The sequence below is a fragment of the Lepisosteus oculatus genome, chromosome 12 (assembly GCF_040954835.1).
Source record: "Lepisosteus oculatus isolate fLepOcu1 chromosome 12, fLepOcu1.hap2, whole genome shotgun sequence".
In the NCBI taxonomy this organism is placed as follows: Eukaryota; Metazoa; Chordata; class Actinopteri; order Semionotiformes; family Lepisosteidae; genus Lepisosteus; species Lepisosteus oculatus.
The window spans coordinates 5,988,170-6,004,127 of NC_090707.1; the positions used below are offsets into that span (position 1 = coordinate 5,988,170).

General features: G+C 34.2%; 1 protein-coding gene across 2 annotated transcripts in view; it reads left to right on the plus strand.

The window, feature by feature from the left end:
- The window catches only part of LOC102691350 (inactive dipeptidyl peptidase 10), a 214,304-nt gene that overhangs the window by 193,600 nt on the left and 4,746 nt on the right, over positions 1–15,958 (plus strand). For both annotated transcript variants that reach the window (XM_006636260.3, XM_015358664.2), the window contains exons 8-22: positions 1,796–1,916; positions 6,004–6,158; positions 7,516–7,613; positions 8,637–8,760; positions 9,391–9,429; positions 9,632–9,739; positions 10,329–10,417; positions 10,645–10,692; positions 11,569–11,690; positions 13,707–13,754; positions 14,242–14,340; positions 14,430–14,499; positions 14,844–15,038; positions 15,338–15,392; positions 15,827–15,926. In XM_006636260.3, the coding sequence (XP_006636323.2) occupies positions 1,796–1,916; positions 6,004–6,158; positions 7,516–7,613; positions 8,637–8,760; positions 9,391–9,429; positions 9,632–9,739; positions 10,329–10,417; positions 10,645–10,692; positions 11,569–11,690; positions 13,707–13,754; positions 14,242–14,340; positions 14,430–14,499; positions 14,844–15,038; positions 15,338–15,392; positions 15,827–15,926 (1,471 nt within the window). The remainder of the gene's footprint in view (positions 1–1,795; positions 1,917–6,003; positions 6,159–7,515; positions 7,614–8,636; positions 8,761–9,390; positions 9,430–9,631; positions 9,740–10,328; positions 10,418–10,644; positions 10,693–11,568; positions 11,691–13,706; positions 13,755–14,241; positions 14,341–14,429; positions 14,500–14,843; positions 15,039–15,337; positions 15,393–15,826; positions 15,927–15,958) is intronic.

The following is a 15,958-nucleotide window of genomic DNA, read 5'->3' on the forward strand; positions in this document are numbered from 1 at the left end:
CATACAGTATACAGGTGGACACCTACAGTACCTAATTTAGTGCTTGAAATGCAATACCCCTGCTTTTACAAACAAGGTAAAGGGCCTTTAATGCCTATGTAGTGTAATATTATTTTGCAAGGATAGAACCTTCTACAGTATCTCCGTCACTCTCCCGAGGCCTTTATTTAGAAATTTTGATCTAGAGGAAAGATCGCCACCGACTGGTCCCCCAACACTACTTGCAGCAGTAACCTGATTTTTCCTAGAGGCCTCCATCTCAGCACTGACCAGGCTCAGCCTTGCTTAGCTTCTGAAATCTGACTGATGAATCTTAACTTTTAGAAAAGCTTTTTGAAGATGGTTTTCAGAAAGAAATCTCCCATGAATTGTGTTCTGGGGTGTTTTATGAAAGCTACTGAATTTTACAACAGCTAGATCCAAATAAATGAACATATAATATCTTATTCTGTAAAGTACATTGTGTATCCTTCAAGTTGATTTTATTACTAACTTGTGATTATGATACAGTACATTTTTAATTTCATAGTCCATCACCAGGAAACTACTAGCAACAATCAGATGAATGACAAATGTCTTGTATTTGATCAGGGCTATCCAACTGAGGTCGTAGAGGATTGTTTGTTTCTGCAGCTTTTTATTCAAATGCTTCAAGTGCTGCTGTACTTTATAGAGACATAGACCATCTGCAGAGATACCAGCACCTCTATGACTAGGATTGGACAGGCCTGTATGCTTTAAGATAAATGTGATCATTTAAAGATCTTTTCAAATATATAAACATACATATTAGTTTTAACATAATGATAGTCATTTAAATTGTGACTGCAGGGCTTGTTTAAGTATTTATATATGTTTTGAAAATTAGATTTGATATCACAGACGTTAGATTCTTTTACTTTTATTAACTACTTAAAGCAAGAATAATAATTTGTTGTACTCCCTTGTACTTACAGTATATTTCAAAAACAATATTTCAGTAATTCTGTTTCGTGGTTAGAAAACTACAGGTGGCTTATATATGGATAACTGGCACCAGAAGATATGCTTATCACAAGAGATGAAACAATTCTTGTTTACATAAGAAAAGCTTCAGACAGCTGGTGTTTGAAGTGCTGAATTCTGCTTTTGGCAAATCTACAAAAGCGACCCTGTTTTGAAGCCAGCATACCGTAGTCAGTGCTAACTATTGCTTACTGTCCTTGGTTCACCCAGCTGGTGGTACTTTCTTGCAAAGACTACAAAGACCTGAAGATGCGAATAACCATTCTGAATTGTTGCTCATTTTAAGAACAAAAACAAGCAGTAGAAAAGTGAACATTACCAGGTCTTGGCTTTGCTCCCAAGCTAGCAGAGAGCAGTTACGGTAGCTGCTAAACAGAACCTGGCTTGCAAAGTCAATGTTTACATACTATGAATGGTACTGTACATCTCTGTCCACTGGTTGAACATCACACATACAGTACAGAGGTATTGCTCTTGCGCCTCCTGGAAACCCTACAATAACAGTATTCTCAATCCTATCCAAAACAATTTAGAAACATTTTTTGAATTAATGAATTCATGAATTCTGTCCTTTCATTGGCTAGAAATGTGTGATGATTTACATGAGCTTAGTACTTAAAATATTAATACCTGACATCAAAACGCTGTCATTGTCCAGACTAGAGAGTATCAAACAGAAAGAACACAATGTGCTTAATAAATAACATCTGCCTTAACAACCACCAAACAACTAGACATGCATGTATTTATCTTTAATTCCCTTGCTCTTTGTTTACTTTCCATTCCTTAGATCTATATATTTGAAAACAACATCTACTACCAATCAGATGTTAAAAGCAATTCATTGCGGCTTACGTTATCTGGAAAAGAAGGAGTCATTTTCAATGGAATTGCAGATTGGTTGTATGAGGGTAAGTATACAGATGAAGTCCTAAAATCTTTTGAGCATGTTTCGTTAAGTCAAAACCATGTTCTAAATCTTAGGTGTTACTGACTTAAGGCAAGCTTTTAATTAGCATCCTAATGGCCCAGCATTCATCTCTCTAACCTGAAGGTGTAACCTGCACTCAGAGGATATAAGTCTGATTCTTGTGTCAATAGCCTGGACTGAAAGGCAGATGGGAAGAATCTCTGCAATTTAGCTTATCACCTGGGAAGGTCAGTATCCATGGTGACAAGGCTCAAGGACCTAATATAGAAGTGTAGATAAATACTGTATGGTAAACATCAGGAAAAGGAAAATAATGTACCAGTCTCCAAAATACCAGTCATTCCAGCTTTTCTGCTGTGAATAATGGACCTTGCTGGTTTTCAGTCATTTTCTTTCTGATACAATTAGGATTAAATACAGTACTTTAGAGAAGATTGTTACAGTACTTGTATGCCCAAAGAATTAGAACATTGTATTATTGCTCACATATGAAAAATGTCTATTGTTCAGTGATATAATTCATAAATTATTTTATACAGTATGTGATCAATTTTATTTTGTATGCAGTTAAAGTTATAAAATGTTATATTCCAGCCAATTTCCAAATGAATGTGTAAAGTAAGCTTCAGCCTCGTAGGTGGGTTGCATTATATAAATTAGGTTTTCCACAATTCTGAAGTACCCTTGAATTTTCAGTCCCAAATAAACTTGATCTTAGAAATTATGTTAATAATCCCTGGTCCTCAATAAATTTTGTCCCTGGAACTGGCTTTCAGAATACTGTTGGAGATGTTTTGATTAACATACCCTTTCAATTTCCTCTGCTTAAAGGTTAAAGAGGTTATGTGTTATCAATATAGACAAGACCTTTGTTTCTTTCATAGGGTGCTACTCCAATTGTACTTCATATCAGTAAACTATTATTTGTAATGTAAAACTTTGTTACCTGCAGTACCATCACAGAAAAAATAAAGACTCCAACATATAGTTAGAATGAAAATTAATTATAGTCTTATGCTAAAAAAAAAACTCTCAGAAGATTTTTGCTTTTTTTCTCTCTTACCTATTAAATTTCATGCTAAGTGGACATTGATAGACTCAAGACCTATTCATACTGAGATGAAAATGAAACTGCATTATGGATTGATTTTTTAAATTAAAATGTAAATTGTTCCTACCTCTCAGGGAAATGTAGGAAGAGTTATTGCTTTATTTTCTGAAAACCCACGTTAAATGTGAGTATACTACCTTTCAGGGTCATGCATTAGCAAAGAACCTTTCAACGTTTTATCCAACAGCATCCCAAGGAATTGTGTCGATTGAATTTCTGGATGCTGTGAACATATTAGCCTCTTAAGAGGAAGCAGAGAAATCCTGGAATATATAAGTATCCTGTATCTTATCTTGCATTCAAGTGATTGATTTTCACAGCTGGTGAATCAACACTGTGTAGCCTCAGAAATAATCATCCTGTTTTTTTAATGCTAACATTTATTGTTTTGCTATCATTGACAATATAACTTACAAAGCACACAATCTGTGTGAAATCAAATATTAGTTATTAATCAAAAGATTAATCTGATATCTATTTCAAATAAGTAACAATTCCAATTGTTTCCAACTGTTGCTCACAACTTTGCAGTACTTTCTAGAATTGTAAGTTAGGTAATTTAATGCTGAATTTGTCTGTATACAATTCAATAAAGTGATGGTTTTACTTTGTTTTCTTCACTTTTCGAAGGTTTTGTGCTGCAGCTCATTTTTTATAAAAATAGTAGATTATTTAATCCAAGGCAAATTCCTTCATTATTTAGGTAACTCAGACATACAGTATACTCTACTTTGTGCAAAGAAAAGCAAAACTCTTCCAATTGCAATTTCTACTGTATGTATAAAAGGAAAAAAAGATATCACTACTTTTCCAGTATGTTTGGGTATAATTTCAAGGGAACAATAAGTTAAAAATGCAACAAATTTGGTAACATATGAATGCATGAAAACAAGTAAATATAGAGTAGAGGAGTGGTTTTAATTACTATAAATGTGATCATAATAAAGATGTTTTTCACACAAAATGCAGTGTGTATGCAGTTAATGTGAAGATGACAGAAGTACTATACTAGCCCGAGGAAGTAAATGTTAATTTTACTTTAAATAATATATGTCAATTATACTTTAATTACAGGGCTCTGTTTTTAATTAATTTATTGTGCCTCAGACTAATGCATGCTCCAGATTACACTTAATTAATCCATTATTCATTTTTAAAATATGGTTTTATTTATTTAAATACAAGTTGTTTAATGAAATGAAATGAAATGAAATTGCCCCACATAGTGGTGTCTAGAAATGTTTCAACTTCTATATTCACCTTTTCTATATGAAAAATGAAAATTACAATAATAATAGTATGTACAATTTTTATATTTAAGTAATTAAAAGATTGGGACAAGAAAATACAGAATCAATTAATCTTATCCATAGTTTCTACATTTGTCATAAAATCATATTTTATCATAATGAATTTAAATACATTTTTATATGTTGCTTCAGAGCAGAATAATTACTGTATACTGTATATGGGTACATTCTAATGGCTGTAGAATAGACCATGCACAGAACACTTACAGTACTTCAGATTTCTTCATATTTGTATACTGTACATAGTTCTAGAGTTTCTCATAGATTGTTTTGTAGTGTTTCATTCTAAATCTTAGAATACTCACTTCAGGAAAATATTAAAAATATTTATTGTATTTCCTTGCTGTAGATTCACTACAACACAGTCATTCAGTACATCCAGTACATTCATTCAGTTTGCATAACATATTTTAAAGCCAGACATTTTTTTCATTGTGCTCCTGGTAATTTGGTGTTGTACAATATGTCTATAATGTATTTATTGTAAGATCTGACCTATTCTTTTTTTTTAATTTAATTTTTAAATACAAAAACACTTCTCCACTACCTTTGTCACTGAGTGAAAGGACTTATCAGTTGAATAATTCCCTCTTACATAGAGGATAAATTATAGATATTCCTCTCCACTTAAATTTTCTATCAGAATGCATAATGTTTTCAGAGTAATAATGATATAATGGAAACATCATTCATGGTCCACATAAGTATAAGTACTGTATCTGACATTCAAACCTCAGATTGCTGTACCCACACTATGGTATTATAAGGCACATTAAGGAAAATAATGCACTTGCACCCCACTGTTCATAGCTTAAGATTTAAATTAGAGTCAGATAACAAAATGTTTTGACTAGTCATATGTATGACTAGTATATTGCTACAAATACTTTGCATTGTTATGTATTCATATCAAATTATGAAGCAGGTGGGAAAAAGCTGAGATGAATGTGATCAATGTACAAGTACAAGTCAGGAATATTCTTAAATAACGTTTCTCGAAGTGGTGTGGTTTTGGAACCTGCACTGTAAGTTCAACCCATTCGCATTAAAATTCCAATTTATTTATTGCATAGCTTCTAAACAACTGCAGCAATTTAACATGTTGTTAGACTCTACATAACTAGTTCTAAATATAGACAGAATAACTGTGATGGAGATGTGCCTGATATAGAGTAAGCCATCAACAGAGCATTTACAGGTTATACAGTGGTCTGCACACAGTCCTGCATTTCATTGCCTGGGAAAATCATCTACTGCTGTAGATGATGATCTTTGTACCTTTCTGCTAGGGCACTCAGGGCTCTGCATGTGCAGTGTTTCCACTGAGTACTTTTTCCTAAGGGTGATACAATCTGAGGCTTTAAATCCCACTAGTGGTAAAGGCAATTCTTATCGCTGTAATGGAAACAGCTTATTGCATTGTGTCATTGCTTTTATTGTATATCAGTCACTTCTAAATATTATATTTTATTTTCATATTTCCCATCCAGAGTAGAAGCACAAAAGAAGACACCTGAGCCTTAAGGAAAGCCAAAACATTCAGAGTTTTCATTTCCAGGAGATGAAGCCCCATGAACAAATATTAAGCTTTGTCATTGTTTTGGTGTTACATCTGATTCATGTTTATTTGAAAAATATGTTTGCAGAGGAAATCTTGAAGTCCCATATTGCCCACTGGTGGTCCCCAGATGGAGAACGGTTGGCGTTCCTGATGATTAATGACTCCCTGGTATCTAACATGGCCCTTCCTCACTTTACGGGCAGCCTTTACCCCAGAGGAAAGCAATACCCATACCCTAAGGTAGGGAATGACTCTGCTTGATTAAAATGACCAACATGAGCATGTATCAGCTAAAATGTAGGTGCAAGTTTGTTCCAGATTAAATATTAGAATAAATAGAGTGGGGTTGGGAATTAAGGGTGTAGTTTTCCATTTTTGTCTGTGGGTGAGAGGGGTACTCTTCTATTTTGGTTGACATTGACAACTTGTGATTGCAAAGTATACTCTCTCTCTTTAAACGCATTAGGAATCATTACTCTGTTAAAATAACAGCCTCATTTTATAGATTTTCTTTCGAATGGCCTCCACAAAAACACCAACCTTGACAGTATGGCAGGCAGTAGTCAAAACAACAATAGTCAATAGTCAAAACAACTGGTAGAGTCCAGCAGGCAGGTTTCCATATTGGTGAGTTTTCATTCAAATTCAATCATTCCTTCTTTCACCATTGAAAAGTTATCTTCTATTTCCTTACAATCAATGCCCATTGTTATTTGCCACTCAACAAAAAGATGTTAGAATTTAGAAATTAGGAATTTAGAAATGAGAGAGTCACAACTCATGCATTGAGAAATATGGGTAAGTCATTAATGAGTCTGGAGTAGGTAGATGCTAAGTGCACGTGCACTTCTTATTGGTGTAGTGAGATGCATTTGGTATGAAACTGAAAGATAAAGACAATCTCTGCATGTCATTATCAATGAAGAATGGCAAAATTTGGCCTGTAAAACCTTGATTTGGCTTTTCTTTTCTCTGAAGGAACAAAATTGTCTTATTCTAACGTCTTTATTGTTTTGCTTTGAGTTTGATGCCTTTTCTTAAATAATCAGTATTTTTTTTTGCAAACGGTACAGTATACTTAGATGTCATTTTAATTTACAATGTGTTACAATAGAAAAAAAAAGATTAAAATATACTGTAGATGTACTGTGTTTACTGTTACAATGAATAAACAACTAAAACCTCCTGCAGCTCTGGTCCTTTGAAAATGAATCTAGCAACGGCCTATGTTTCAGTGCCTGAATGAAAAACGAATTTAGTGCACTAAAGCCTTTATTTATACAACAGAGTTGTGAAATGTAAGTGTATGTGTTGATGGCACTGGATTGTAATGAGGTTTCCAAGGAATATTCTACTTTGATTATGAATGCTCATTAGTCATGCCTTTATCAGCTGGAGGGTATCTTATTCACTCGTACATTTTGATGTTATTTCTGAGTGTTGTGTCTGGATTGTTTTTTTTTCTATGTGCAAAAACAAACATAACACATGGAGTTGGATTATCCTTAAAAGGATACCTGTTTTCATTTTGGCAATGAGATTATGTTCTGAAAATCACCTGCTGCCAGAAACATTAAGTTTATTTTTATACAAACAGGCTGGACAAACAAACCCTACTGTTAAGCTTTATGTTGTGAATCTCTATGGACCTACGCACACTCAGGAACTGAAACCACCAGACAGCTTCAAAGCCAGGTATATCTAATCCAAGTTGTGTGTAATTAGATTAATGAATGTTTTTTCCTCACTGTATTACATATGTCGAGAGTTGAATGTGAATGACTAAGGAGATATTTTAGCATCTAGGGTATTTTTTAAAATACCTTTGCTTGTTTTATGCATTCTTAAGGAAGAAGGATGTGAAGTTACATAAATTCATAAGCATGAATGGAATGATTTTTATTTGCACATCATTACTGATATAAAATGAAAATGTTCTGTGCTTAATTAAGTCTAAATGGAACTAACAGTGTAAACCATTCATCCCTTTGATTACCGTCTTCTAGTCAACATTTAGTATTGCTTTCGATCAATTAAAACAGTAATGATAAATATCATCCCTGAAGACAGATAAGGGATTTAGTTTGGAATAACTCTTTTTACTTTATTTGTCGCAAATGTATTGCAATAATCACTAGATTTTTTTCAATACAAAATATTGCATTGTACTATAAGCTCTACGTTCTTCTTTATTGATTTCTGTGGCTTGATTGGAATGGATAGTGGTATAAATATTCAAAAGTAAGGGAAATGTGCTAAAAAGTATGTCTTGTAAAAAATAGTGCTCTGTAATCTCTGGGATTAAGAACCAAAGCTCTGGTCAAACTCTGATGATATTTGATTTGCTTCCCAGATGTTTTTACATTCTGTAGGTTAGGGTGTAGATATTTTGAAATCTATCATCTCTTCCATTTTAAAGGGTGAAAGAGCAGAACACCTGTCTGAAATGTCAATATTTTAGACCAGACTATCCAAACTGAATGTCTGATTTTAACGTTTAGAATAGAATAGAATAGAAAGGAGGTTACGAGAGGTAAACATCTGAAAATTAGTTGAGGCAACCATTCAATTTTCAAGCTGTAAAACGAGCTGGTATCAAACAGAAATACAATCAATTTTTATCAATCAACAGAAAGAGTAGAAAAGTAGAAATGTTTTGTATCTATAATTATCTGGTAATTTTGCCGATTACACATAATTCAATTTATGTTCGAACAGAGAATATTATGTGGTGATGATGAAATGGATCAGCAGCACCAAAACTGCTGTGAGATGGTTAAATCGTCTTCAGAACATTTCGATCCTTACAGTGTGTGATACAACTGTGGGAGCCTGTTTGGAGGTGGGTGAACAAGTATGATTGCATGCTTTTCTGAAAAGACAGGTATTTCAGGCATTACTGACAGGCTTATTCTTGAAACTAAGCTCCAGTGAACTGTTCAAAATCTGTTAGGGTTTCTGCTAAGCCACCATAAAATCAAGTTTCATGCATAACATTTCTTTTCTATAATTGCAAACAAACATAGTTTTGTACAGGAGAGCATTGCAAATTACAAAGGACTATATTTGTTTTTTGTGGTGAAATGCTTTCTATTTTTTGTTGTATTTACTGTATATATAGCTGTACATTAAAATAAGGATCTGTTGTGTGAAGCACAAAGAGCTGCAACAGAGCTTGTCAATTCAATTTGCTATGCAAATTTACAAGAAAGCTGAGTGAACTATACAGAGCTTGCAGAAATGTCTTTTAGAAATTGCTGAACTACTGGTAATCTGGCAGTAATAAATTCACTTGTTCAAGAGTGAAAACGTACAGTTGCTTGCATAGCATAATAATAATCTAATAAGCTTGTGAAGTGTTAGAGAATACCATGATTTCTGAAAGAAGTATGAAAATGTGATTCCTGTAAGGTACAAGCTTATCAACAGAAAATGCCACACAATATTATTTATATTTCGTCTATTATTTCAGAAACATGAGGAGAGATCCGAAGTCTGGCTTTCAAAACAGGTAAATGACTTATTTTAACTACAGAAGAATATTTCTGTGTAGAGGGTATTTATAAGACACTGCAGTTGTATTGCCAGGAAAACATTTCTCAATTATTTCAGCTAACATGGGCTTCATGTTACAAATAATTTTATACACTTTTAGCAATGCAAAGGAAGGCAATATTGTCCTAAATGATTCAATGATCTCAACATCTTTTTAGAACGAAGAACCAGTATTTTCAAAGGATGGCAGTAAATTCTTTTTAACTGTTCCAGTGAAGCAAGGGGGGAGAGGAGAATTCCATCACATTGCAATGTTTACAGAGCAGGTAAGGCTCAGTTTATTTGCGTGCAGAACTGCATATAAACGTACAAATCAGGTATAAAGTGTATGCTTATCTTGAAGAGACAGGTTATATACAGTACACATGTAACTCTGTGTATATGGATAGGTAGTTAGGGTTTTGTAATTGCAAGGTTGTACATTCAAATCCCACGTAAGACATTGAGACAATTATGTTGCACCCTTGAGCTTGTTTATTCACCTTATTTGTTCAAACTGTGTAAATGGGTACAATTATACTGTATTTTGCCTTTGGAATAAAGCTTCAAGCACATTCATTTTATAATTTGCTTTTCATATATTGGTTCATTCAACTGAGAGGGGCCCTTTCATTGTTTTTGTGATTAAGGGATAAAGCACAAATTACTTGACTACTCCTTTTGAAGGATCTGAAATCAGACATGACTAAGTTTACATCTGCAACTGGTGTTAACAGGTTTTGCTGTTATTGTACCGAGATTGTCATGCCTTTCACCAGTCTCCCCCACTCTGCAACAGCTGTTCTTAGCAGTCCCAGCAGAAGAAAGGTGGCCTTTTCCCATCCTTCTTGCTTTCTTTCCTTTTGTTTCCCAAAGTCTAAAACTGGAAAAAACGTTCGTCATTTAACATCAGGCAACTGGGAAGTTACCAAAATACTAGCCTATGATGAAAATAATCAGACCTTGTGAGTATATTCTTAACCTGGTAAAGAAATTAAAATGAGTACTATTTTTATTTTAAGAATAATATTTTCTAACTCATACAGTAATTATCAAATAAAAAAAACAGACCAAGAGTAATTTGTATCGCTAGACAAAGGTTTTTGTGAGCACAACATCATTTCCTGTAATTTTCTGCATAGTGAATAAATTGTTTTTAGTGTTTCACTTTTTTGTGATTTTCTTTCTCTAGATATTTCCTAAGCACTGAAGCTTCAACAATGTGGAGACATCTATACAGGTGACTGACTTTACAGAAGTTTACAGAAAAACAGATCAACCAAATTCATTGTAAACTGTGTTTTAATTGAGGTATTTGCATTATCTAACAATATAGAATTCAAGAGGATTACAAAAGTACTGTACATGTACAGATTTTGATCCGGGCTCGATTGCTTGTAATTTGTTGTAATGGAGTTAATGAAAGTTCGGGAGAACGACAGCCGCCTGACTGAGTGTGTCAGCAGCTCCTTCTGTACCTCCATAAAAACAAGAGACATTCCTTCCCGGTGTTTCCTGCTCGGTACCACCCAGCTGTCCCTCCTTCCCAAGTCCTACCTTCGTCTCCCATGTTCACCCATCCAGCCCCGCGCCATGTCTCTCTCTGGGGGGCTAGACCACCTCTCCCTGCTGGCCAGGTCCTCTCCCCTCTAGTCGAGTCCATTAAAGCCAAAGTCAAAGTTTAAGCCTCCTGAATCGATCAGCTCCATGGGAGTTGTCTGCATCTCCGGAATGTATTATTAACTCCTCCTTGTACTGCTTCTTTAACCTCCATTCCAACACTGGCAGTATATCTGACACACATGATGATGATAATAATAATCTCCTCATCCCATTTATATTCTGACATTTGCTTGTTGTAAGGGGTAATAATATACAGTACATATAACACACGTTATAATAACACATGAGTCCATGTATTATTTTGAATTTTCTTACATATAGAAAGTATGTTCTGGTGGAATACTGTATATTGTAAGGCTTTTTTTTTTTTTTTTTTGCATGTCTTGCGTGCCAAAATTATTCTGACATTCCATTGCTATGTTGAGTTGAGTGGTTGCTGTCTTAAGTTTAGTGGAAGCTAAAGCAAAGCAACATCATTTTATTTTCCTTGCAGTGTTTCTACTACTGACTTATTTCCTCGTCGCTGCTTGACCTGTGAATTTAGCAAGACAAACTGTACGTTTGTCAGTGCTGACATCAGTCCCAATAATCAGTATTTCCTCCTGCACTGCAAAGGTAGGTGGGGCTCATTTGTAAGACTCTATGTCAGATAGAAATGTCAGCGGATGTCTTTCATATACAGTATGAGAGACCCTCCTGCCAGCTTGATGTTTTCTGTCTTTGAACTGTTGGAATGCTGCTGTGTGTGAACAACACTTACATGTAACATTTACATGCCTTGTAAATTTTAATGGTTAAGTTAAATATGCAGGCAGTATAAGCAACTGACACTGTACTGTACATCGACTCACGCCTGCACTGGCAGCAATCAGACAAACCTTTGGAATATATTATTCAAAGCTGATGTGGAATTAAGTTTCATAAATTATTTGTAGGAAAGTGACATGGCATGCAACAATTATTAAACTAGTGTAATAAAATAAACTTAATTTATGATACCAATTAGTAGGTCAGTTTTATCATAAGGATTTTATTGGTACTTGTTACAAATTCAGTGTCACTTTAGATGAGGGGTAGCAAATCGCACTTATACTGTAAATGTCCTATAAATTAATTACATTACAAAATATTAACAGTGACATAAGTGTAATAATAAAGAACACCTACTGTAGATCATAGTGACAAAACCCTAATCCTGGATCATGCCTCTGTCTTTTGATGTATGCAATTATTTGTTTATATTAAGTGTTAATCACATCATCAATTATTAAGAATAGTGACCTACTGAAGTGTGACACATCGTTCTAGGCCATGTCTCTGACCAGTTCTTACCTTTGTTTTCAATCAAATCAGTCAGATATAGAGTCAAATATACTGTTATGAGTTATAATATAGTTATATGCTGCTCAATTAGATGCATTGTGCACATTATAATGATATTGATAATTTTATGAAAACATTTATTTTACTGTAGATGTAACTCTACAGTAGTATACTGTTTGGTAAATTGTTTTTGTAGGTTTTTAACTGTGAATCTACACTGATATATTTTATAATCTATATTATCAGGATGCAATTGCTAGTGTTTTTCATATCATTCAATCATTTATTTAATCTTTAGTCATATTGTTACTACCTAAATGCTTAAATTATTGTCTATAAGTGTATATAGTGGAACAGAGACTTTCCTTGAGGAAGGCAAAGTTTGATACATCAGTTTGGCAGTTTACTGCTTTGAGGAGATGTACTGTATGTGTGTTTAAAAATTAGATTTGGGTACCATCCTTAGCGCTGAAAGCAAAAAAAATACCCCCCCATTCCAAACAATAAGATGGTACAGTATGTAGTACTATCTGAGAGAAATATCCAAGTAATTTTGTTCTGAAAACAACCATGTACAGTACTGTAAATTTATCCCTTAAATTCAATCTACTGGATAAGACATTTCTGCATAAAATAGACATTATGCACCATTTTTAATAAACCATAGAAACGTCTCCAAAAAACGTTTTCAATATTTGAACATAGGATAATCTTAATTAAATTTTATTTACAAAGAATCAAGTAAAGACCTTAAAGTTATGAAATCTAGGCTTGATGTTGTGGCATTGCTGTACAGTAGACTAGCTTGTTAAAACTGTGTTTTTTATTGTTCATTCTCCAAACAGAACTGCATTTAGTTTGAGAAACTGAAAAGTCCACTTATGCCATAACAAAACACAAGCAAAGGGGTCACATGCAACATAACAGTGATTCATGCTCTTCAATGCTTTGTACAAGATTTGTGGATTTATGTGGGCTGCTCATACAGAGGCACATTTTTGGCTTTCTACGTAACCACTTACAAACTCAGGCTTGCAGTGCATCCTGTTGTAATTTGGTATGCTTAGGAACACATGTACACATGTACCTCACTTCTAGCGGCTGGAACTCTCCTGGATGCTATGTTTTGTAGCTCCTTCTTCTGAATTTTGGGTTCTTATATCTGCAAACCATGTCGTTTTACGGCGATTAAATGAAATGGGGGAATTAAATACATTGCTTTTGTTCTAATCACTCTAAAGAAATAAATAATACAGTACATCTTGTTGCATAACGTTTTCTCTTTTTTCCCTTTATTGATTAATCTAGGTCATGGGATACCAACAGTAACTGTACATCCTCTAAATAATCCTAAAAGTAAGTGTTGTACCCCTCCCATGTCCCCTGCACTGCGATTATCATTTTTAGATGGGCTGATTTTCGTTAATCTAAGTATTTAAACACATGCTGTACCTGTTATCTCATGCAAAATTGATTAATTAGAAGAAAATCAGGTCACAGCATTTAGTTATATATCTGAATGTTGGTGTAGTTTTCTAAATGTTAAAAATGTCACATTAACGCTAAATTAACATTTACACTAAATGAAATGGAATTTTTGAAAGGTCATTTTAACAGCACTTGCTAGATGGGTGGTGGTGGCCTCCTTTCAGTTATAAATCTTTCTTCCTTTATGCCCCTGCATCAGCTAGGTACTCTATGGCAGGTATGACTTTATGAAATTATTGATTTCTTTTTTTCTCCATGAAGAAGGGCTGGCTTTCCGTAATTACGTTTTTGATGGAGTCAGAACAGAATCCTTGTTCCACGTAAATCTTATAAAAGTTTGCCTTCTTTCGTACAGATAACTACATATTGGAGGATAACACTTTACTGAGAAGAGTGGTAAAAGAAAAAAGAATTCAAAAGACGGAATTCAAGGCTGTTTCCATTGACGGCTTTGGTAATCGAATATAATTTATATATATTTTTCTATTTCACATGGTTCCTGTGCATTTTTCTCACAATTTCCTGACTTCTTTTCATATTTAGAGCTGCCACTGAAAGTATCCTATCCAGTTGACTTCTCTGAATCAAAGCAGTATGGCTTGCTCTTGATTGTGTAGGTATTTTCTTTCTTATTAACTTTATTATTGGACTGCGTGAAACATATTTAGGGTGGTGCATTCCATTTTATAGTATTTTGCTGTGGCTTTAGTGCATGCTCCGAGATTAAAAACCTAAAATGCAATAGTCCTCATGATCTAAAGTGTAATCCAAACAATGTACTGTATCTTCAGGCACAAAGTCACATTTTATTTTGTGTTTTACATTACATTATATGGTGCTTTTCATGACACAAGTTCCAAGGCATTCTGCACAATGTAAAATGAAGAAAATAAAATAATGGAAGCACGATTTAGACAGGAGACACAAAGAGAACATGTTATTTGTTGCTGTTTGCAGTGACGGTGCTCCTGGCAGTCAGTCTGTAAATGACAAGTTTCTCCTGGACTGGGACTCGGTGCTCGTCAGCTCTGATGGTGTGATAGTGGCTCGATTTGATGGCAGAGGCAGTGGATTTCAGGGACAGAAGATTCTGCAGCAGGTTCATCAGCGCTTAGGCCTTGTTGAGTCCGAGGATCAACTAGCAGCTCTGGGGTATGTAGGGGTGATTTTTTTCAAGTTTATTTGCTGTGTTCTTTGTAGTCCACTGATACTGCCCAAAACATTTCTGGTGTTCTCCTTCAAAATCAGACTTACTTAACGTTTTCATTAGTTTAATAAAAGTGTATTCGTTTTTTTTTTTATGTTGTAGTCAATAACATGACTGATGATCAGTTATTCTAGGTTACTGTTATATTTTAGATATTATTTTTTGTTACTTTTTGTTCGGTTTCGGATGATTTCTCAGAGGAAGTTCCAGACGTAGTTCATTTTGTTGTCTTTCTGTATTGCAGGTACTTTTTGAAACTACCTTATATTGACCCCAACCGGATTGGGATATTTGGAAAGGTGAGAAAAGGAATCTATCAAAAATAGAAATTGAATAGTATAAAACTATTTGTCCTCTGCATTATTTGAAGAAAGATGCATAGGCAGATATTCAGGAGGTTTAATTGTTGACATTATAAATGATTGTATCCACACTTCAGAGTTTAAAAAACATCATGAAAGATTGTGAAAGCATCTTCTGTCTGATCATCCTCTATATTTAAAACTTACGTTTTTACTTCAGCTATAATTGTACTGTATATTTAATAACTGTATGAATCAACATTAGTTAATCTAAGTCACCCAGCAGCTAGTGTAACTGATGACTATGCTAGTTTTTGCCACATTGTCAATGTTACCTCTTTTCCAATCAGGAGTTTTTTTTCCATTGAGTTTTGGCTAAATGGCTAAATGGGCGATGTTTTCTGATTTGAATTTTTTTATTTTATGTATAGGGTTATGGTGGATTTATTACATTAATGATGCTCAAATCATCAGAAAAACAGTTTAAATGTGCTGTAGCAATGTCTCCCATGACAGACTGGAAACTGTACGGTGAGTAAATCCATTAGTTATATTTTTAATCA